The 23,625-nt window shown below is 36.4% G+C and overlaps 1 protein-coding gene across 2 annotated transcripts in view; it reads left to right on the forward strand.

Moving 5' to 3' along the window:
* The window catches only part of CD2AP (CD2 associated protein), a 156,626-nt gene that overhangs the window by 35,866 nt on the left and 97,135 nt on the right, over positions 1–23,625 (forward strand). For both annotated transcript variants that reach the window (XM_033217393.1, XM_033217395.1), the window contains exon 3: positions 23,294–23,447. In XM_033217393.1, the coding sequence (XP_033073284.1) occupies positions 23,294–23,447 (154 nt within the window). The remainder of the gene's footprint in view (positions 1–23,293; positions 23,448–23,625) is intronic.

Here is a 23,625-nt window from a genome sequence, read left to right on the forward strand (position 1 = left end):
TCTAGAGCTGGAACAGTTTGAGCAGCACAATAATCTAGTGTTTGATTATTATGTAAAATAGAGCATAAGTATACATGAGTCCATATTGATATAAATAAATGGTTGAATAAACAGGGGAGAAAGGATAAATTGAAACAAAAATTCCAGGTGATAATTCTAAATACTTACTTCCTTTTCCGCACACCCCCCTGTCTCCCTTCCAAAAGCTTTCCTCGGGTATGGAATAGACTAAAGAATAGATAGAGCCAGGCGCGGTGGCTCAAGCCTGTAATCCCAGCACTTTGGGAGGCTGAGGCGGGCGGATTACGAGGTCAAGAGATCGAGACCATCCTGGCCAGCATGGTGAAACCCTGTCTCTACTAAAAATACAAAAATTAGCTGGGCATGGTGGCATGCGCCTGTAGTTCTAGCTACTCAGGAGGCTGAGGCAGGAGAATTGCTTGAACCCGGGAGGTGGAGGTTGCAATGAGCTGAGATAGTGCCCCTGCACTCCAGCCAGGTGACAGAGTGAGACTGTGTCTCAAAAAAAAAAAAAAGGAATAGATGGAAAGGAAGAAATGGTAGCTTAGTAGCTTTATAATGGAGAAACTTTGCAAGTACTGCCTTTACCAAGTGATCCAGGTTAATGTCACCAGTGATAGGTTGTATTGATACCATGTATTCCCTTCACCTCTGTGGTATTCTTCCCCCAAGTCCGTGAGCCTGGTTGGGGAAAACCTCAGACAAACTAAATTGAGAGACATTCTACAAAATACCTGACCAATACTCTTCAGAAATGTCAAGGTCATGAAAAACAAGGAAATCCTGAGAAACTGACATTGACCAGAAGAGGCAAAGGAGAAATAATGACCAAATACATTTTGGTTTCCTAGATTGGATTCTGAAACAGAAAAAGGACATTAGTGGAAAAATTGATTAAATCCACATACAGTCAGTAGTTTAATAATAATATACCAGTGTTAATTTCTCAGTTTTGAAGTGGAATGTGGTTATACATGCTGTTAACATTAGGTAAAACTGAATTAAGACTGTGGGAACTTTCCACTACCTTTGTAACTCTTCTGTAAATCTTTTTATTCCAAAGCTAAACTTTTATTAAAAAAAAAATTACCATAGGTGATCAACAGCAATGGATAATACACAAATTAATAAGGTAGTTGGCTTTATCACTTAAGATGTGTATGTTAAAAATCAGGGGAAAGCTGTAATTTAAAATTCACTGTCCATTGAAAATAAGCTTCCTATTGGGACATTAAGGTGCATGTTCATCCTGGCTAACTCAGTGAAACCTCGTCTCTACTAAAAATACAAAAAATTAGCTGGGAGTGGTGGCATGGAAGTGGTGACTCCCAGGTCCCAGACATCTGGGAGACTGAGGCAGGAGAATTGCTTGAACGTGGGAGGCGGAGGTTGCAGTGAGCCGAGATCGCACCACTGCACTCCAGCCTGGGTTGCAGAACGAGACTCAGTCTCAAAAAAACACACACACACAAAGGTGCATGTTATTTTGTAAATCTGTGAATATGGAGTGTGGTTGGTGGAACTAGGCTTCTTGTAAAAAACTCATGTCCCTATTACTATTTCAGATAGCTATACTGAAGAACCATGATAGTCAAATTGGACTGGAAGATGAATAGAAATGCCAAATTGTTTTTGTGGCTTATTATGAAAAACTTTAGACACCGTATATTTGTTTTGTGACAAACTTATGCCCATTTCATTGTCCCTTTGCAACGTGTTTATCTTCCAGTTTTAAAAGTATTTTACAAAGGATATTGAACACAAGGATCTATGAACTTAATGTACAGAATATTATCATTTAGCCATCTTGCATCAGTGTTACTTTGTAATAAAGAGAACATTACAGTTGAAGTTGAGTTCTCATCATCTTCTCATTTCTCTTCCTTTGCAGGACCACCTGTGTTCTTAACCTGTATGTATCCTTTAGTCCATAGTTTTACACCTATTTGCCTGTGCATAAACAAATAGTATTTTGTGTGATTTAGACATTTACATAATTGTATCACATTGCACCTTTTCTTTATATTTAAGGTGAGATTTCAACATGGATACATAATATAGTTGCATCTGTTACAAATGGGTTTTATAACACTAGTTAGCTTATAGGTAATTAGTAGAGAGAATGACGTCAAGACAATGAGAAAGTGTGTTCGTTTATTTTCTAGGTAAGAGCAGTAATAAAGATAGTAGGATTATGATTTCGGCAAGAAAAGGGAAGCAGCTTGGAGTTCTTTTGTATCTTAATCTTTTTTTTTTTAAGTAACCATCTGTATCTCTAAGGATATCTTCCTCAAAGTTTACAGTTCTGGCATTGAGGGCTCTTAAATCCTGGTGCTCACCTTCACTGTCTCAGCATCCATAAGCCAACCAACATTCCTACTTAATTGTTTTTTGTTTTACATTTTTAATAGCTACTGAAGAATTCTTCAGTCATGACTGCTTGGGCAGTTATTGCCTATCTTTGTAGGTTCTAATTATTATTTGTTTTCGTTTATAGTGTTGAGTTCCCAAAGTTGCATAGGTTTAGAGTGATCTGCAAACTCTGTTTTTTGTATAGTCACTGGTATTTTTAGTGTTTGATTCTGAAGTTTTCACATAATAAGTGGTATTTTAGTGTTTTTTTTTCTCCCAGAATGCAGTGTTTTAAGACTGTACATACAGTATTACAGGAGAGACTCCTTTACTACTAGTTACTTTTTTTTTTTTTTTTTTTTTTTTGAGACGGAGTCTCGCTCTGTCACCCAGGCTGGAGTGCAGTGGCCGGATCTCAGCTCACTGCAAGCTCCGCCTCCCGGGCTCATGCCATTCTCCTGCCTCAGCCTCCCGAGTAGCTGGGACTACAGGCGCCTGCCACCTCGCCCGGCTAGTTTTTTGTAGTTTTTAGTAGAGACGGGGTTTCACCGTGTTAGCCAGGATGGTCTCGATCTCCTGACCTCGTGATCCGCCCGTCTCGGCCTCCCAAAGTGCTAGGATTACAGGCTTGAGCCACCGCGCCCGGCCCTAGTTACTTTCTAATCTCTGCATAGTATTCCATTGTCCGGCTAAGTATTACATATTTTTTGGATATTTAGTACTGTTTTTCAATTTTTAGCTATGAAGAAATTTTTAGCTATTAGAACTTCAGTAAACATCTTTTTTGGGGTATGTGTATAACTGAAGATTTGCTGACTCCTAGGGTGTGCACATGTTCAACTATACTAGATGTTTTTGGATTTCTCTCTCAAGTAATTATGCCAATTTAAAAACATCTAATACCATAAAACTTTAAAAAAAATTTTTTTGGCGGGGGGGGGCAACCTTACAGATGTACAGTAGTATCCACCATGTTGTGGTGTTTCATTTTCATGATTACTAGTGAAGCTAGACATCTTTTCACGTTTCATTTCCTTGTGTACAGCTTGTTCAGATATTTCTTCTATTTTTCCTTTGAGTTCTTGTCCACATTCTAGTTAATTTCTAGTAGTTCTCTATGTATTCTAACCACTAGACTTTTGTCTTCTTTCTGCTTATGTGTCTTTTATTCTTCATAAATGCTTTCTGTGACTTGTCTATGTATAAACAACTTTACTATTAGTTGTAAATTTTTATTTTTAGTATGTCATCAATCTTTTTTGTGTTTAGTATGATTAAATGTTTTTCACTTGGAAAGATAATGAATAGTCTACTTCATTGATTTTTTTTTAAGTCATTTTATTTTTATTTTGTAGCTACAATTCATAAACTATATCTTATTAATTTGTTATGTTTAAGAAGTAAGCTAAAATTGAGGAGAAACCAGGCTAACTTAGCAGATATTACTACATTCTTAACTTCAATGTTTTAGACGAAAGTAGAGAATAAAGATTTATTTGTGGGTGTAACTTTGATTCAGTATCAATGTCTTAGCTGGTTCATATTTGGCACTTGGTCATTGGAGTTGCTACTTTGTAATTGAGATAAAACACATTCCGGTAAACAAATGCTTAGCAGTTGGCTGTGACATACTTTGGGGTGTGGTGGGAAGAATCTTTCCCACAATTTATTGGGGGAAATACCAGTGTAAAAGAGGATAAATGGTAATGCCTTACATGACTGAATGGCAGACATGTGATAAGATGATAGGTGCTACAGAATCTTTGAAAAAATATCTTTCAGAAAGGGGATTAAAAGTAAAACTAGGCTGGGTGCAGTGGCTCACACCTGTAATCCCATCCCTTTGGGAGGCCGAGGCAGGTGGATCACCTGAGGTCAGGAGTTGGTGACCAGCCTGGCCAACATGGTGAAACTCAGTCTCTACTCAAAATACAAAAATTAGCCGGGCATGGTGGCACGCACCTGTAATCCCAGCTACTGGGGAGGCTGAGGCAGGAGAATCACTTGAACCCAGGAGGCGGAGGTTGCAGTGAGCCAAGATCACACCACTGCACTCTAGCCTGGGTGACAGGCTGGTTTTTTTTTCTTGAAAAAAAAAAAAAAAAAAAGTAACAGTTGGTCCTTAAGGTAGACAGTTAGAGCACTGAGTGCATTGTAGGTCTGGCAAAGGTATTAGATAATTTATGGTAAAAAGATAATTAGGTAAACTACTTTGGCTGAATGAAAGTTTTCTTATGGGGGAGTAATGGGATTTAAGACTAAAACCTTGGGTAGGGCATACATTATATTTTGAAGATTGCTTAAAGATATTTAAAATTATGTAATAAATCTGAATGAGAAGGAAAGGTTTTCCAGAAAAGAGAGTTGGGGCTATAAAGTATAATAGAGATCAGAGTGCTACATTGAGAGTGGAAGTGAAGGGATAGATAATGGGCTAATAACACTTTATGTCTGTGTGAATACTTTGCATGTTCACATACGTTACTTCACTTTATTCTCATGTCTTTGAAAATTAGGTGTAGGGAATGGTCATTCTTACCCAAAGTCTCGCTGGTAATATGGGCTAAAGACTTGATAGTAGTTAACTCTATGACAGGCCAATGTCAGGGCTCTTTTTAGATGAAAAAATGCATCAATGGCATGTGCTGGTTATTAGAGAAATCTGATCATTCTGTAACGTCCTGTGCTTTTGAGACTCTAAGGGCAAGTGATATAAATCCTAGTCATTGAAATTTTCCAGTAGCATCAGCATAGTTGAAAGATCTTAGCATTATAAAATTAAAAATGTTTTTGATCACTTTTAGAATTGACTCTGGAAAAGGAAAAAAAAATCGAACTGTTTTCTCAAATTGCAATTTGATGGAAGTAAATTTTTTTTTTGAACTAAACAAATTTCAGAAGAAAGACATTTGACATAAGGGAATTTCAAAGACTAAAGATGGAATGCAAAATATATGGAAAAAAAGTAAAAATACAGGTAATTAGAAAATGAAGCTGGGTTTGAAATGCATAGTTGTTTCTAGATAACTTTGTAAAATGGATTTAATCATTGTGTTCTACCTCCATCCCTGGAAATTTTGCTGAAAACCAATATTTTATTATATAGTTTAAGGAAATTAGGAAGTTCATTTTGTAAGACAGGATAGCTTACATTGGGGTACTAACATCAAAATCTTAGTGGTGGCATAGCACAAGGAAGGACTACATCCTTTCATGCAGAGTTTGTTTGTTTGGTCCAGCTAGCCAGGTCTCTGTGCTACTTTTCATGTGGCAGCACAACCGTCTGGGCTGTTTTAGTCTTGTGGCAAGTCCTTATCAATCTGTGCTTTTGTAATTTTTAAGGGCAGAGCAACAGAGCATAGAAAATCACATTCCAGTTTTAAATGCTTCCCTGTGGAAGTGGTACACATTACTTTTGCATTTCATTGATCACAGCAATGATGTCGTCATGTGTACCATCAAAGGGGCAGAAAAATACTATCTTGCTATATACGCAAAAGGGCAGTAAAACTAGAAACACTGGTGAGCATTAGTAATGCCTATCACACCAAGTGTATGTGTTTACTGGTACTCATGAAGTTGTTTTCATGATGTGCAATAGATGCTTTGTTTACTTGATTTTATAGCTTCTGGATTGAGAGAAGATCCTGAATTGGTTAGAATTGGGCCGTAATACTGGAACAGAAAGTTAGAGATGACACCAAATAAAATAAATTTTACCATTTATATACTTCCCATTTTTTTTCAGTGCGAGTGACAAATGATGTTTTAGTTTGCTTATGAAAAGTTGGAAAACAGAAAGGACACTAGAGGCTGAGATTTTTAGTTTCAGAGTAATTGAGATGTAAATAGGAAAGTCATGGACAATTAACTGTTATTCTTTATTAAAGTTAGATCATAGCCACCTGTAATCCCAGCACTTTGGGAGGGTGAGGTGGGCAGATCACGAGGTCAGGAGATCGAGACCATCCTGGCTAACACGGTGAAACCCCGTCTGTACTAAAAATACAAAAAGTTAGCCGGGCGTGGTGGCGCCTGTAGTCCCAGCTACTCATGAGGCTGAGGCAGGAGAATGCTGTGAACCCGGGAGGCGGAGCTTGCATTGAGCAAAGATTGTGCCACTGCACTCCAGCCTGGGCGACAGAGCAAGATTCCGTCTCAAAAAAAAAAAAGTTAGATCGTAGCATATGATTCTACATTTAGTGCAGCACTTCAGTGTGTATCAGTTCTGTAGTTTTTTATTTCTGCCAATATGAATTAGTTGCTAATAGTTGTCCCCTCCAAATCTCATGTTGAAATGTGATTCCTAATATGGGAAGTGGGGCCTGGTGGGAGGTGAATGACCTATGGGGGTGGATCTGTCATGAATGATTTAGCACCACGCCCTTGGTAATAAATGAATTCTCACCCAGTTCACTTGGGATCTGGTTATTTAAAAGAGTTTGGAACCTTCCTCCTCTTTCTCTTGTTCCTGCTCTCACGATGTGATACACCTGCTCCCCTTTCTTCTTCTGCCATGATTGGAAGCTTCCTCAGGCCATCACCAGGAAGAGATGCTGGAGCCATGCTTGTATAGCTTGCAGAACTGTGAGCCAATTAAACCTCTTTTTTTTTTTTTTTGAGACAGTTTCTCACTCTGTCACCCAATCTGGAGTGCAGTGGTGCAATCATGGCTCACTGCAGCATCAGTATTCTGGGCTCAAGTGATCCTCTCACCTCAGCCTAACAAGTAGCTGCGACTACAGGTGTGTGCCACCATGCCTGGCTAATGGAGATTGGGTTTGCCATGTTGCCCAGGCTGGTCTTGAACTCCTGGGCTCAGGTGATATGCCTGCCTTGATCTCCCAAAGTGCTGGGTTTGCAGGCATGAGCCACCGCGCCTGGCCCTAAACCTCTTTTTAAAATAAATTACATAGCCTCAGATACTTCTTTATAGCAACACAAGAACAGACTAATAACAGTTGCCAAGTCTTCATGATATTTCTTTATCATCTTTTAGATCTTTTGGTGGATATAGACAATTTGGTATATAGTTTAGGTATTTAGATTTGGAGCCTGGCAGACTTGTGTCTCCCTGGTAAGTTATTTAGTATTTATGAGATTTTTACCACCACCTCTATCTGCTGAATAAAGGGATATTAATAGTATTTGTCTTACAGTGTTATGAGTGTCCAGTGCATTAAGATGGTGCATTAAGATGATGCATTAAGCATTTAATCTAGTAGACAGTGACTGGTCCAGAGTTAATTGCTTACTAAATTTAATGTGTTGTGATCAGCATTTTACATAAATAAGATGGAGTGGAATGAAGTTGAATAGAAAATGTCAGTTTATCCCCCAAGGTAGAGGTTAAATATTGTTTTGTAAAACTTTTGTGTCAGGTGTTGTTGGAGGAGGTTCTGAGTGTGTGTCCTTAAGTGTGTTTATATGTATATATATACTGGGGTTGTTACAAAGGTTTTCCCCCCTTTATTCTGAGGAAAATGGGAGACCTCAAAGAGAACAGTGAAATGATCAGATTTGAATTTTAAAAATCAGAATATTGAGTTACGATTTACAGAGTAAAATACACCCATTTTAAAGTGTATTTCTGTGATTTTTGACAAAGGCATATACCTGTGCAGCTAGCATAACATTAAGATATTGGAACGTTCATTATCTGCAAAAACTTTTGTTCTATTGCATTTGTGCCTTGCGAGCTAGTGGCACCCACTGATACGCTTTTTGTCATTCTAGATTAGTTTTGCTTTTACAAGAATTTAGTGTAATTAATAATGATTGTCTTTTTTGTGTCTGCTCTCCTTTGCTGTGTATGATCTTTTAGAGATTCAGCCATGTGGAATGTAGCACTAGTTTCTTTTTATTGCTAAGAAGCATTCTGTTTTATGTATACCACAGTGTTTATCCTCTTTTTACCTGTTGATGGATATTTAGATTGTTTTCCGTTTCTGGATATCATGGGTAAAGCTGTCATAAACATTGATATATGCCTCTTTGTGTGAACATATATTTTCATTTCTTTTGAGTAATACTTGGGAGTGGGATTGCTGGGATATATAAGAAACTGCAAAACTGTATTCTAGAGTGATTGTCCCATTTCACATTTCCATCAGCAATGTGTGAATGTTCTAGTTGGTGTACATCTTTTTAAAAATCAACTACATGTCCCTTTTTGCAATAGTTGTGACAGGCTTTTCAGTTTTATTTAGATAGTGGGTCTCTTCAATATTCCTGAAAAGAGTCTGAATTCCCCAGGTGCTCTCTGTTGTGGTATTTTTTAGTAAGAGACGTGGTAGTACTGTGGCATATCCATCCCTACGCTCTGCCTCTTGGTGTTCCAATTCAGTTGTTTTATTCTTACCTATTTGCCACTCATTTATTTATTCAGATATTTACTGAGGTTCCTTGCGCTAGGACTTTTTATAGGTGGCAGGAACACAATTGTGAATAACACAGGTAAGTTCACTCTTTTTTAATGAGTTTATGTCCTAATAGGGGGGCAGACAACTATGCAAAAGAATAAACAAATAAGATAAAGTTAATTTTTGATAGCCATAAGCATTTTGAACAGAAAATGATGGGGAGGTGGAAAATGTCATTGATACCTTAAGTTGGGTGATCTAGAATAACATCTCTGACAAGATTTGGCCAGTAAAACACAGGAGAATGCAGAGTAGATAAAGAATCAATTCCCTTTGAGAAGGATCCCTGAAATTAGAAAAGGTAGGCTGCATGTGATGGTTTGGGTTTCCAACTACTCTACTAGAGCTACTTCAGGAAGAAGATAGCTTGGCGTTGTGACAGGCGTATGGCCTTTGGAATCAGGATGTCTAGACCTCTGTTTGACGTCTTTTGATCACTGTGTGCTCTTGCCACTGTATCCACACAAGTACCTGTTGTGTATTCTTTCTAAAAATGCTTTACTCTAGAGCATGAGTTTCTTCCTGTGTCAAAGCAGGGAATCTCCCCTGTTAGGATTGTTGGTAGCAATTAGATTTTGTATGTATATTCCTTGCATGTAGATATATAGTGAAATTTATTATTTCATTCTGTTATTTTCTTGCTCAAGAAGTGCTCATTCATATCTGAAAGGAGAAATTGGAAAAGAAAATCACCTAAATTATTAAATTAGTCAACAAATTTTTTTGAATGCCTATAATATACTGTTAAGTATTAACAATAAAATAGGAAAAAATGCAGAACTTTTCTAATTGCCCTTTTAAAAGAAGTTAGTAGTTTTCAAGGAAGGAGAAAAATAAAGAGGAAAATAGTTAAAATGAGAAAATGTGGAACTAGCAGTTAGCTTGATTAGTCTATTTGCTTAAACTAGATAGTAAAAAAGGTTTTAGTGTGTTAGGATTTGAGTATAAGTTCTAACTTCTTAGGGCAAAACAAATTTTGTTAGGTCTTTTCTGTGGAATTAAAGTCTTGTATTTAGAAAAATGATCTGTGGAAATGATCTTTTTTTGTTGAGTCCTTTGGAATGGAAAAAAGTAGTTCATTTTAGATAAGGGGCTAAATTGACTATGGAAAGTTGTTTTAGTTACTGAGACTGGGAATAAAGCAGATATCTCTGGGGCCTCATTATTAAAAGTTGAAGATTTGTGTTCAAATCCTGGTAGAAGTATTAGTGGTAAAAATATTTATAACAGTCAATATTGGTTGAGGACCTTGGGTCTAAATATAAGCTTTGTTTTCCTAAAGAGGGACTCTATGCTGAAAAAAGTAAAATGAGTTGTGTCAAAGTCCAGTGCCTCACTTGATCTCTGTTAACAGTTGTGGGGTGGGGCTCCCCACTACGTTTCCACTGATACCTGCCTTGGCTGGAGAGGCAGATGTACTTCATTAGTGCTGTCCATATGGCCTCCGCTGACAGCCAGCAGGGGGAAGGAAGGTGTGGTTTGTTTTCATCTAGTGTAGAGGAAAGTCCCGGCTGTATACTTGGCCTTTTCTGGCAACCATACTGCTGGTGGTTGGTGGTTGGGGACGAAAATGGGGTCTGTGTTGGTGATTGGGGTGCCTTATTACAGCCTGATGAGGAAGTCTAGGTTCCCTTCTTGGTCATTGCTACCATGGGTAGGACTGGTGCTACAGTTTTTTTTTTTGTCCCTGTAGTGTTTGACTGTGGCAGAGTGGTTATTGTCTAAGAGCTCTCTGTCTTGCCAGTCTGCCTGTTTTCCTCGTCATTTGGCTAGGGCCAACACTAGTGGGCTTTTCTTGGAGTTTTTTTTTTCTTCTTCTCTGCTTGCATTGGCATTTCTAGATTGCAGACTTCTCCAGTACCTAGCCTGGGATATAGGCAAAAAGAATATTAGTGAATTCACTGCTGTATTGTTCCTCAGATTCTGAGGAACTTGCTCAGTTCCTGTCCCTGGCTGGTCTGCCTTCTTTTCAAAATTTAATTAATTATTTATTTTTTACGTATGTAAGGTCCAGAGCTTTAAACTATATTTAGCAGGAAGAATAGGGAAACATCTACTCCATCTTTCTGTAAGGGAAGATTCTAGATGGTGATGCTTGTAATGCACATCCATAACAGTTGCTTATCTTGCTCATAAGTAAGGTTTACTCAGTCTAAATACCCATAATTATAAAAGTTCTTTTCTATTAGAAATGGCATAGTAGGCCAGGCATGGTGGCTCACGCCTGTAATCCCAGCATTTTAGGAGGTCAAGGTGGGTGGATCACCTGAGGTCAGGAGTTTGAGACCAGCTTTGCCAACATGGTGAAACCATGTCTGTACTAAATATACAAAAATTAGCTGGGTGTGGTGGTGGGCGCCTATAATTCCAGCTACTCAGGAGGCTGAGACAGGAGAATTACTTGAACCCGGGAGGTGGAATTTGCAGTGAGCCGAGATCGCACCACTGCACTCCAGCCTGGGTTGCAGAGTGAGACGCCATCTCAGAAAAGAAATGGCATAGTAATAGCTGTTTATAATCTGTTGTTGTTAAGCCAGTGTTTGGAAGTTTAAATATTACCATTAAAAAAGAAGAATAGATTTGCGTTCAGCAAAAAGGTAATAAACATAGTTGATACCCTTTAAGTTATGACTTGCTTCTGAAGGTTAAGATAACACATGAGATTTAAGATAACACTCATGCCTGTAATCCCAGCACTTGGGGAGGCCGAGGCGGGCAGATCACCTGAGTTTGGGAGTTCGAGACCAGCCTTACCAACATAGAGAAATGCTGTCTCTACTAAAAATACAAAATTAGCTGGGCGTGGTGATGCATGCCTGTAATCCTAGCTACTTGGGAGGCTGAGGCAGGAGAATTGCTTGAACCTGGGAGGTGGAGATTGCAGTGAGCCGAGATCACGCCATTGCACTCCAGCCTGGGCGATGAGCGAAAGTCTACCTCAGAAAAAAAAAGATAACCTAACAGAGCAAGTGACTAATTGTAGACGTTTAATAATTATTGGTGGACTCTGTTCACTGCTGACTTTCATATAAAAGGGTGTAGAGTCTGATCACTGAGGAAGTTGGGGAGGAGCAGGTAAGGAGGAATACTTAGAAGGTGCATTTGGTAGTGAATTTTACAAGCGCGGGAGCACAGAGAGTCATGGAAAAAGCAGAGCAATATCAGCAGAATGATATCAGAGAAGGTTAAAGTATTTTTATTAGCTGTACTTAAAAGAGTGTTAGCAGGACAGTATTTGTGGATAAGGGGATTCAGTCTGTGAATAGTGAAGCAGTTTGTTTTTGTGAGCTTTGTAGTGATCCTGGAGGTGGTACCACTTACTATACAACCTGTTACTGTTATAATGTTTTTATTTTGCTGCTTTAAAAAATAAGTGGATATGTTAACAGAAGATGTCTCAGGTGCTGGTAAGTGAACTGCTGTTACTTATATTTTTAAATTTAAAATGAAATTTTGATCCCTTTTGAAGACTTTCTTGACCTTGATATAAAGTGTTAGACTTTTTGATATAATCAGGAAGAAGAAAACAAAAATTACCCAGTAAGTTTTTCAGGAAGCTGACAAATGAATAAAAATCACTCAGATGTTTTTTGTGGTTTCAACCTAAATTCTTAGCAAGTTTTTTCTCTTCATTTAGAAAAAAGATTTTTAAAAAGTTAGTTTGAAAAAGTATCTTGTATTTAAAAATGCTTATTTTCAGTTTATTTGCAGATTTCCATAGATTAAATAACTAATTAGACATTAGATCTTTAAATATAATTAAAATCTTTTTTAAAGCTATTTGAAAAATTAGCAGTATGAAGAATAAGAAGATAATCTGATGAATGTATATAGCTACTTTGGAAAGTCTCATTCATTTTTAAAAAAAGACCACATTGTTTTTTTAGAAGAATGCTGATTTAATTTTTTACTGTTGGTATTCCAGTTTCATAAGAAGAAATATTTAAGTAAAGGAAACGACAATTTGGTGTTATGTGGTGTTTAGTTTTAAAAACCTTTTACTTTATGAAACTGTTAGATCTTTTGGATGGATCTCAGTGATGTTTTCCAGTATTTATAGAAATGTATTGGCGACTTGAATAGAATGGCTCAAGAGTTAGTTTTATAATAGTTCATTTAGAGAACTCTTTGATGTTTGATTTACTTTCATTAATTGGAGACAGATTAAGGGAGAAAACCTTGCAGATATTGGAATATTAAATGGAAGACAAGTTTACTTGCTAATTGGGAATTGTAATGAAAATGGTAGATGTTAATTAGCTTGACTGTAGTAATCATTTCACTATCTACACATATGTCAAAAGATGTTATATACCGTAAGTATATGCAATTTTTATTTAGAAAAAAGAACAGATCTCGATTTCCACTTGTGTTGAATATGTTGCTTAAGCAAGAAATAAATTTTCCTTGAAAATAAGTAAAAAATAAAAATAAAATACAGTTGGAAGAATGCCAACGTTGTGTATAGTTATTGATGATACATCATTGTATGTTTTCTGTTACATACTGTTAAAGCATTAACTCTTCTACACATATTAAGAGTAATTCATTCTGTGACTTATTTTAGATAATACTATTCTGAATTCCACATAGACTATATTCAGTGAGTTGGAGAAATACTTTAGATAGGTAACACTAGAAAAAATATATAAGGATTTAGATTTGATGAAGTGTACTCACACAGCATATGTGTCTTTTTCCAAATGCCCTGTAACAATGTGACATAACACTGTTATTGTAGGCACACCAAATCTTTTATTTTATTTTAAATCACAGAAATAATACATGTCGAAATAAAAGTCAAAGCAGTATAGAAGTATCCATTGTGAAAAGTACCTTTCTTTCTTTATAACCCTCCCTCAGCTTTCTTCCATGTTTAGAACTTGGTAGATAGCTTTAAAGACTGTTTTCTATAAAACAAATCTTTTAAATGGAATTATTTGTACCATTTCCCCGTTTTATATACTATTCTTCACACTGTAAATACAAATTCAAGAAATTCAATACATCATTATATATAAACCATGTTAATGTTTGCCTTGCACTTAATCTGGAAAGTTAAATTCTTATTTTTCCCCTTTAGGAGTTAATACATTTTGTTTCGGTTAAGGTATTTCAGATTGGTCACTACCGTAGATATAATAAACTAGGTATCAGGAAAGTTGAGTACCAGAACTGGCCTTCTGGGATATCTCCTGCTCTTGCTCCTTGGGACCCAGCATGACTTGCCTACTGTGTCACTCTCATCTGTGGCCTCAAGGAGTCCAGCATTCTTGAGAGAGAATTTCCCATGTAAGCCTGATGTTTTTTCAGTTAGAAGAAGTTGTAAACACATTAGCCCTCATTTTCTTGCAGTTCTTGTTCTTAAACCCCTTCGTCTAGGCCTGAAGGTGGAAATGACATTTTTTAGATTAACAAAACTATTATGAAAAATGTGACCATTATAAAATATTGGGTTATTTTCGTTTCATTTCAATCATTGTGGTATGTCTGAAAGAATGAATAAAGAGAAAAGTTCTTAAGCATTTTTTTCCACTGTACTTCACTTGGCTCTCATTTACATTCCTAGATAGAAAAAAGGAAAGGAGTAGGATGCCATCGACAGTGAATTTATGTAACTTCCCCCACCCCATTTCTACTTTTGCCTTCTCTAAATGCAGGAGGAATAGTTTAAATAGGAAGTTCCTTTGTCCAAAATGTAGAAAGCTATTGTGTAACAAAAAGCATAGTTGCAGAGAGAAGTTTAGAAACTTTCAAAGTAGTCCTGCTATATCTGTCATTTTTGTTTTCCTTGTTGATTTTGGTCTATTGACACTTAGACAATATGTATTGATTTCATATTAAGGACAATTTTTCTTGTTGGTCATTTTTCTTTGAACTTAAGTGCTTTAGTGAATACCCAGTTTCATTTAATCACAATAAAAAGGAAAATCAAATGACTCGAAGTAGTTTTTCCTGGATATTCCTTATATATTATTACTTATATTCAAAATAACCAAAAATACTTCAGGAGTATGGTAGGCCATTTTGTTAGGTTAAAATCTAAATCAGTCATTTCTAGACTATTTTTTAAAATGTAAGCCTAAAATTAGTCAAAGCTAAAATAGTTGGCAGTATATACCAGATAAACATTTAATCATTATTTTCCTTATTCTTTAGTAATACCACTTTTCCATATTGTCTGATTATGCTCCTGTAAACTAGGAGATACTAATTTTATATGCTTCTGGAAATCCTGAATGTTAAATTAAAAATAAGTATATTCCTTAGATTTTAATTAGCTTAAGCAGAATTATTACTGTGTTTAGGAATTTGGTGATTAGGTAACCTGCCTGTTTCATTTGAGAAATGAAACGAAGTTCTTGACTTCTCACCTGGTTTTTATTATTCTTTGCGACCTTTGAGTCTACGGAATACAAGTAAATTGCTTTCTGTTTTCAAATCATGATAGTGGCCACAGCCATGATAACCAGATTACTATATGGATATATTACAGTATGAAGGAGTGGTTTGTGAATTTTGTTGATTATCTTTTTAGTTGTTTTTGTTAATGCAATCAAAATTATGTGTCTTTGACTGTCTTAATAGATGAAGAGTAGATATACCCTTTGAGATTCCCCCACCATTTGCATATGTATTTCAGTTTTTATCCTCTTGTTGTACTTCCTACTCCTTATCTATGAAGCAAAACCAATCAATATAGCACATTCTTCTCTATATGGAGATTATCCATATTGTATTTTTTCTTGACAGGTTTTGTATTGACATTACCTATTGTACAGGTGGCTTCCCTCTTTTGAAGTATGAGATTCAGAGTTTTCCAGAGTTTGCTTTGACTATACATCATTGCTTTCCAAGTGAGGATTCTTTTTTACTACATCTTCTGAAGTTATTTTCCAAGTCAGGAAAGGAAGTGACGTTGGTAGGAAATAAACACTGCAATGTTAATATGTATGCTATTTCCTCGCTCTTTAGGTAAAAGTGAATGAAGGGCAGAGGAGGGAATAAACACTGGAAGCCTTACTAATACCTTAGGTACTAGGTAAATTTTGCTATATTAGGTAAAATTTGCTATTGCAATTGATAGCCAAAGAGTAGTCTGGTAGAGGCACTATGTTTCCAGAAACTAGGGAAAAGAGTAGGTTGGTGAGAGTATATGTGTGTGTTTCTAGTAGTAGGGGATTGTAGCTCGGAGGAGTTCCAGAGAAGAAGGTGGTGGACCTCACAGCAAACTTTACCTTATTTGTAATTTTGCCTAGAGCCTTGAGGTCTAAGCAAAATTGTACTTGTGGTACCATCTCAGTTGGCACTATGTGTTTGGAAAGCTGTAAACTGGAGGTTTTTTCTATTCATTGTAGACTATAAGATTATTTAAGTTGCTTCCCCCTTTTATTTGTATCTTTTGTCCTCAGAAGATTTATTATATCTAATATTTTTAGATATGATTATGTGCCAGAGAAAATTGAAGGTTCCTAAAATGGTTCCAGATCTTGAGCAATGAATTCATGCATCATGTTTACATTGCTTTACAGCAAGTGAACGCAACTGAGCCAGGATTTGTATACAGTTTGTCTGTCTCCTGAACCTGTCCTCTATCACATTTGGTCAGATTGGAGTTACTTTCAAGAGGAACAGGATTTGAATACTAAGTCAAGTGCTTGGTCTCCTGTACTAGAAGCAACCATAGCTCTCAGAAGTGTGAATTTTATTTTTTCAATGTAGGTAACTTATGAGGCAGACAGGAGAATCCAAAATTAGTAAGTACTCTTTGGCATGTTGAGGTTGTAACTACTAGTCTTTTATGTAGATTTTGTTTTTATTAGTATGGAAAATACTTAGTGCAGTCTGAAAACTGTGAGGTTGATGAGTATTGTTAATAGCAAATGGAAGTACATTTTCTTAAGTGCATTACCAATAAAAATAGGAAAATATTTGTGCATCTTTCATGTTTTGTACTTAGTAATTTTTCAAAATTCTCTACCTACTTAACTGTTTTTGCAAAATAAAAGACTTTTTCCCCCCTCCTGATTGAAAAATGGTATGTATTGTTCTTTTAAAAAAAGAAACAGTTTTTTTGAACAGTTACATAAAGAGGTCGTATTCATCAGAAATCCTACATGTGGTAGACATAAATGCCTTGAGAAGTCTGTGAAGATGTGCTCCTACACTCACTGAAGAAGTATATCTGTTCTTGCTGCTCTTGGGCTATCTCCCTTCCCACCTCCCATGGATCAACTGGAAGTATAATGTTGAGACAGGTATACAAAGAACTAGGCTGTAAATTTCTTATATCCAAGAGACCAAAGTGATTCCAATAGGAGCAAAGAGGCATTAGAAGGAGATGAAGAATTTGGTGAAAGAAAGGGAAGGGAGAATTCTAATGTGGAGAGTAAAAGAGAGTGTGAAAACAAGGTGCATTTCTCTTTCAGTCCTTTCCTGAAGGAGGTAAGTTTCATATAAAGTAGATTCTTATTTCCTGTGAACACAGTGCACCATAATGAATGAATTGATATGCTAGCTTGAAGAGGCTGCCTAACAGAAGGAAGGGATAGCATCTGGTATGTGGTGATTTGGTATGGGACATGGAAGTAACTATATTGTCAGCTGTGCCAGGAAGCTACTTGGAGTACATTGAGTGATACCTGCAGATTAGTTGTTTGTCCCCAACCAGAGAAAGTACTAGATACTGCTTGTGCCAGTGGCCCTGCCCTGGATTTCATTATTTTTTGAAAGTGACAAGGTTTAGTTTTCTACCCAGAGTTACATGGGAATTCAGAGTCAAGAAAATTGGATTCACCAGTAAAAATCAAGTCGTCTTCTTTACCTGCGTTTGCTTTTTAGTTCATACCTGTAAATCTATATTTGTGTCATATTGTTGGCTAAGAAGCTTCTGGGTAGCATGTATTTTTAATAAAAACATGTTTTATATATGTGGTGTTGTAAAATTGCTTTGTTTTAATCAGTAGTGTGGCTCAGAAATCATTTCTAATATAGATATATCATTCTTTAATGACTACAGTATTTTATCAAATGCAAGTACTGTAGTTTATTTAAATAGTTCACACCTAATGGCTATTTGATCTTCTAATTTACTACTTCTTTTGGGGGATGAGACAGACTCTGTCTCTGTCACCCATGCTGGAGTATAGTGGTGCCATCTTGGCTCACTGCAGCCTCCGCCTCCTGGGTTCAAGTGATTCTCATACCTTATCCTCCCAAGGAACTGGGGTTACAGGTGTGTGCCACCACGCCTGGCTAATTTTTGTATTTTTAGTAGAGAGCTGATTTTGCCATATTGGCCAGGCTTGTCATGAACTCCTGATCTCAAGTGATCCGCTGGCCTCAGCCTCCCAAAGTGCTGGGATTATAGGCATGAACCACCACGCCCAACCAGTTCCTTTATTATATATGGAACTTATATATTTGGTTGGGTTTATCTCTGGATTAGAGTGTTACACAACTGTCTCATGCTTTGCTGTTTTTACTAGTTGTAAGTAGTAGTTTATTAAGTATTTTAATGCCTACTTGGTGCTGCTGTTTTAGGCAGTGGAAATACAATAAAACATAATCCCTTCTGTCTTGGAACGTAACGTTTTAGTGATGTATCTATTGACTTTTTAGTCACAAAAAGGGTCAGAAGTTTAGAGGTAAGTCTCTTGATGACAGAGGCAAAGGATGTCTTCCCTATCTTTTTTTGTGTCGGAATAGGGAATCTAGGAGAGATCACAGAGATTTTTTTTGTATCTTTTGCCCATTTACAAAATCAGGCTGTTTGCTTTTTTATTGTTGACTTTTAATATTTCTTCATATATCTCAAACAACAGTCTTTTATTAGGCATCTTTTGCAAATATTTTCTCCCTCTCTGTGACTTATCTTCTCATTATCTTGATACGTTTGCTTTCTTAGTGCATGGCAACATCTGAGCAGTTGCCCAAGTCAGGAACGTGGGCATCATCTTTGACTCTTTCTTCTTAGGTTGTCTACTGTATTATCTAGATTCTGCCTATTAAATGTTTTCTGACTCTTTCAGCGTTTCTCCCCTTTGTCATGATTATAACTTAGGGCACATACTGCTCTCACCTGGTATATTTAACTCTAGTACTGTCCCCCTTCCACTTATTCCACTATGGCAGCATCTTATCTCCTATTAGGTCCACACATAAATTCATTTTGTTCAGTGTTGTTTTGTTATAATGTTGATGAAAAAAATTAGTTCCTGGCTAGGGCCGCTGTCTGTGGAGTTTGCACATTCTCATGTCTGCATGGATTTTCTCTGGGTACTCCAGTTTCCTCCCACATCCCCAAGTTGTGTACTTTAGGTTCATTGGTGTGTCTACATCATCCCAGTCTGAGTGTGCCTTGCGATGATGGAATGATGTCCTGTCCAGGGATGGTTCCTGCCTGGCACTCTGAACTGGTTGGGATAGGCTCTGGCCACCCGAAACCCTGAACTGGAATAGGTGCATAAATAGTTATCTTACTTGTTTTTATTAATTTTACTAAATGTATGTGTAGCTCACATTTATTTCATTGTTCATATTAGAAGTGGTTTGATCTTTATTTGTAGGTTTGGTGATGTTTTTGTGACCCAGAGGTGTGCCACAGGAATTTAACTCTTCTTTATGTCAACTAGCCTATGGTAAAATCAGTTTCCTTGTACATTGTTTTGCTTAAAGTCACAGTGTCCAAGAGGTTGTCAAAGACCTTAAGCGGGAATTTACTGTGTTTCAGAGAGCTTTATATCAACCGTCTGCTCGCCTTTCTGTTCTTGAATTTTACCACCCTCATCATCTTTCCCTTCCTTCTATGCTCCAGCCAAATTTAGTGTTGTCTTCATTCCTCAGAAGCTCTGTGCTTTCCATTGCCTTCTGGCCTGCTCCTACGCTATTCTTTGCTGTTCGGACACTTCCTATTGCCTCCTCTATACCTTGCTAATTCTCGTTTATTCTTTCTGTCTCAGTAGAGATGTTACTTTCTCCGAGAAGTCATCCCTATTTGCCTTACCACCACTGAGTTTATATTAGCTACACTTCCTGTGTTAGGCATCTGGTGTTTTGTATTTATAGCATTTATCATGAAAATTTGTTTTAAGTGACCTTTATTAAAGTATAATTTATGCGCAATAAATGGCATCCATTTAAAATGTAAAATTCAGTAAGTTTTTAAACAGTTGTTTACAACCATGAAACCACTGGCACAATGAAGTTGCAGAGGCTCTGTGTGTTTATCAAGAACCCTTGTGCTGCTTTACTGTCCATCTCTCTTTCTGTGATCCCACCCCAACAAAACCATTCATTTGCTTTTTAATCTATACATTAGTTTGTATTTTCTAAAATTTTTAATGTACCATGTATATTTTGTGTCTGGCTTCTTTCAATCAGAATTAGAAATTCATGGATGTTTTTATGTATCAATAACTTCTTCATTTTTATTGCTGAGTAGTATTCCATTGTTTATTCATTTACTTGTTGATGGATCTTTGGATTGTTTTCAGGTTTTGGGTATTTACTACACTGAATTTTAACTGCCTGGTTATTTTCTGTATTCTTTTGTAAAGTGTACAGTACTATGAGAACAAAAGATAGTCTCTCTGGTTAACATTTGTATGCCTAGCTGCTACCTGGTACTAGCAGGTGCTCAATAAGTGTTTATGGAAATGCTAAAGAGCGGAAAGGCGATACTATTTCAGGTAGTACAAATACAAATTTGGTGTCTATTGAACCAGGAATTTCATTAAGGAATAGTATTCATTCAGTGTCTTATTTAGGTTGATACTTGTGGATATATATCACCAGAACTTATTTACAAGGTAATAGCTTTTTTACCTTTTTAACATATAACTGAATGTTATTTTAAAATTTGTGGGTTTTGGCTGGGCAAAACTAGTACCAGCACTCTGGGAGGCCAAGAAGAGAGGATTGCTTGAGCCCAGGAGTTGAAGACCAGCCTGGACAACATACCAAGATGCTATCTCTACCAAAAAAAAAAAAAAATGTGTTTTTTGATATCATACTAAGATAATCAGCTTTTAAGACTAAAAAATTTCTTTAAGAATTCTAATTTTCAGTTGCTGTGCCAGAAATTCCGAAACTTTCTTGGTTTACACAACACCATTATTATCTCAGTCCTTATTTCATGATGCGTCTACACCAAAAGAAGACCTAAGAGTTGTTCTTACTGTTGAATTCAAGTAACTTAATAAATGTTTATATTTTAACAATTTAGCCATTTAAAAAATAATACGCAGAAACTGAAAGAAAAACCACTTTATTCTTTATCAGAATTATTACTAATGAAATGTGTACACCTTTTGGGCATTGCACTGTTGCGGAAAACTGAGAACTGGAGAGATGATATGAGGGAAACAGGAAGATTGTTTATTTAAGGTATGTACCAACTCAGCTTTTTGGATATGAATCCACTGAGCCGGTGCGTACCTTAAATAAACAATCCTCCTGTTCTCCATACTGGTCTCTCTGGTCCTCACTTTCCCGCAACAGCACAACTCTCAAATTTTGGAAATTGATAAGTTACTAGTACTCTTCTTTCCTGTTCCACATTGATTTTTAAAAAAATATAGCTATTAATAATTATAGTATATAATAATTATTTAGCATTGTATTAAAAAACTAACAAATTATCAGTTCTCAAGTATTTGAAGTATGTTTTATAAGAACCCTTTTTGGCCGGGCATGGTGGCTCATGCTTGTAATCCCAGCACTTTGGGAGGTCGAGGTGGGCGGATCCCCTGAGGTCAGGAGTTTGTGACCAGCCTGGCCAACATGGTGAAAATCCATCTCTACTAAAAATACAAAAATTAGCCAGGTATGGTGGCGCATGCCTGTAGTCCCAGCTACTTGGGAGGCTGAGGTGGGAGAATTGCTTGAACCTGGGAGGCGGAGGTTGCAGTGACCAGAGATCATGCCAGTGCACTCCATCCTGGGCAACACAGTGAGACTGTGAGACTCCGTCTCAAAAAAAAAAAAAAAAAAGAAAAAGAATCCTTTTCACAAGATACTTTTAAAACAGTTTGTAATACTTTTGTAATCATAAGAATTTATAAACTTGAAATAGAAGTATTCTATTGTAAAGGTTAAGAAAAATATACTTGCTTGGCTACTGAGGCGCTCACTACCATAATCCCAGTACTTTGGGAGGCAAGGTGGGAGGATTGCTTGAGCCCAGGAGGTTGAGGCTGCAGTGAGCCATGCACTTCAACCTAGGTAACAGAGGGAGACCTTGTCCGAAAAACAAACAAAAAAGTATATGTATACACACACACACACACACACACACACACAACACACACACACACACACACATATATACACACACATATATAATACTTGCTATATCAAGTTAAAATTGTTACTTTTAATATGAATTGTGTGAGGTAGATATCCAGCTTCATTCCCTATTAAATATGGAATGTTTTTCATGCACAGTGTATCTTAAGATTCCATCTTTCCTTTTTTCTGTTTTAAATCAAGTTTGTCTGTTTATGGATTTCCTATTTTGTTTCATTTATCAGTATATCTGTCTTTATACCAATATCACATTGTTGAATTGTATCGTTATAGTTTTCCTTTGTATTTTCGTTAACAAAAACTCCCTCTGCTTTCTTTTCCTTGAAGTATTTTCACTGTTCTTAGCCTTTTGTTCTGTATAGTTTTAGAAACAATCCAACTTTTTTATATACTTGAATTGCATTGATATATTACATCAATTTTAAGGGAGAACTGATATCTTTCTAATACTGAGTTTTCAGTTACTGAACATGGCATAACTTTGTTTTTGTCTTCTTGTCTTTCAGTAATATTTTATACTTTTCCATAATGGTTCACATGTCTTATTTTATAGCCATGACTTAGATCAGGGGCTATCAAACTACCAGTCCACAGGACAAATCTGAATACCACCTGTTTTTGTAAGACCCATGAGCTAAGAATGCTAAGAATTTTATAAATGGTTAGAAAAAATCAAAAGGTTAATATATTATGACATATAAAATTATTTGAAATTAAAATTTTAGTGCCTATAAAGTTTTATTGAAACATAGTTATATTCATTCATTTAAATATATGACTGCATTTATACCACACATAACAGTGTTGATGGTTGCAACAGAAAGTGTATTGTCTGCAAATTGTAAAATCTTTACTATCTGGCACTTTATAGAAAGTTTGTTTACCCCTGACTGAATTATTGTTTGTCTTTGTATCTCAGTGTTTCTTTGTAGTTGGGGTGAGTGGTAGGGGTTGGGTTTGAGCCTGTCTTTCCTTTATCTTCATCTCCAGTTCTAATAAAACCTAAACTCATGAGTCACTGTTACCAAAATGTGTTTTATTCTTCAGATATGTTTGAGTAGAGCAAAAGTTGAAAACTATTGATATTGTGATTTATATAGTAATTACTGTAGCTATTTTTTGGTATTTTACATTTGAGGATTTAATATAAAAAAATAGCTTAAGTTGCCTCTTTATTTCCCCTTTTGTAGGAAATTAAAAGAGAGACGGAATTCAAGGATGACAGTTTGCCCATCAAACGGGAAAGGCATGGGAATGTAGCAAGTCTTGTACAACGAATAAGCACCTATGGACTTCCAGCTGGAGGAATTCAGCCACATCCACAAACCAAAAACGTTAAGAAGAGTATGTAAATAATTCCTTTCCTGCATAATTAGTTCAAAATAGAAGGATATTTTATAACTGTTTCTAAATTAAGAAAAATTAGTTCAGTCTTTTGTAGACGACTGTAGTAACTTCCTGCAAATTCTTATGTTACTAGTTATTGCTCTGTGTAGTCAATATTAATTTTTAGTCATATGCA

This window comes from Trachypithecus francoisi, unplaced genomic scaffold (assembly GCF_009764315.1).
Source record: "Trachypithecus francoisi isolate TF-2019V2 unplaced genomic scaffold, Tfra_2.0 Lachesis_group10, whole genome shotgun sequence".
Classification (NCBI taxonomy): Eukaryota; Metazoa; Chordata; class Mammalia; order Primates; family Cercopithecidae; genus Trachypithecus; species Trachypithecus francoisi.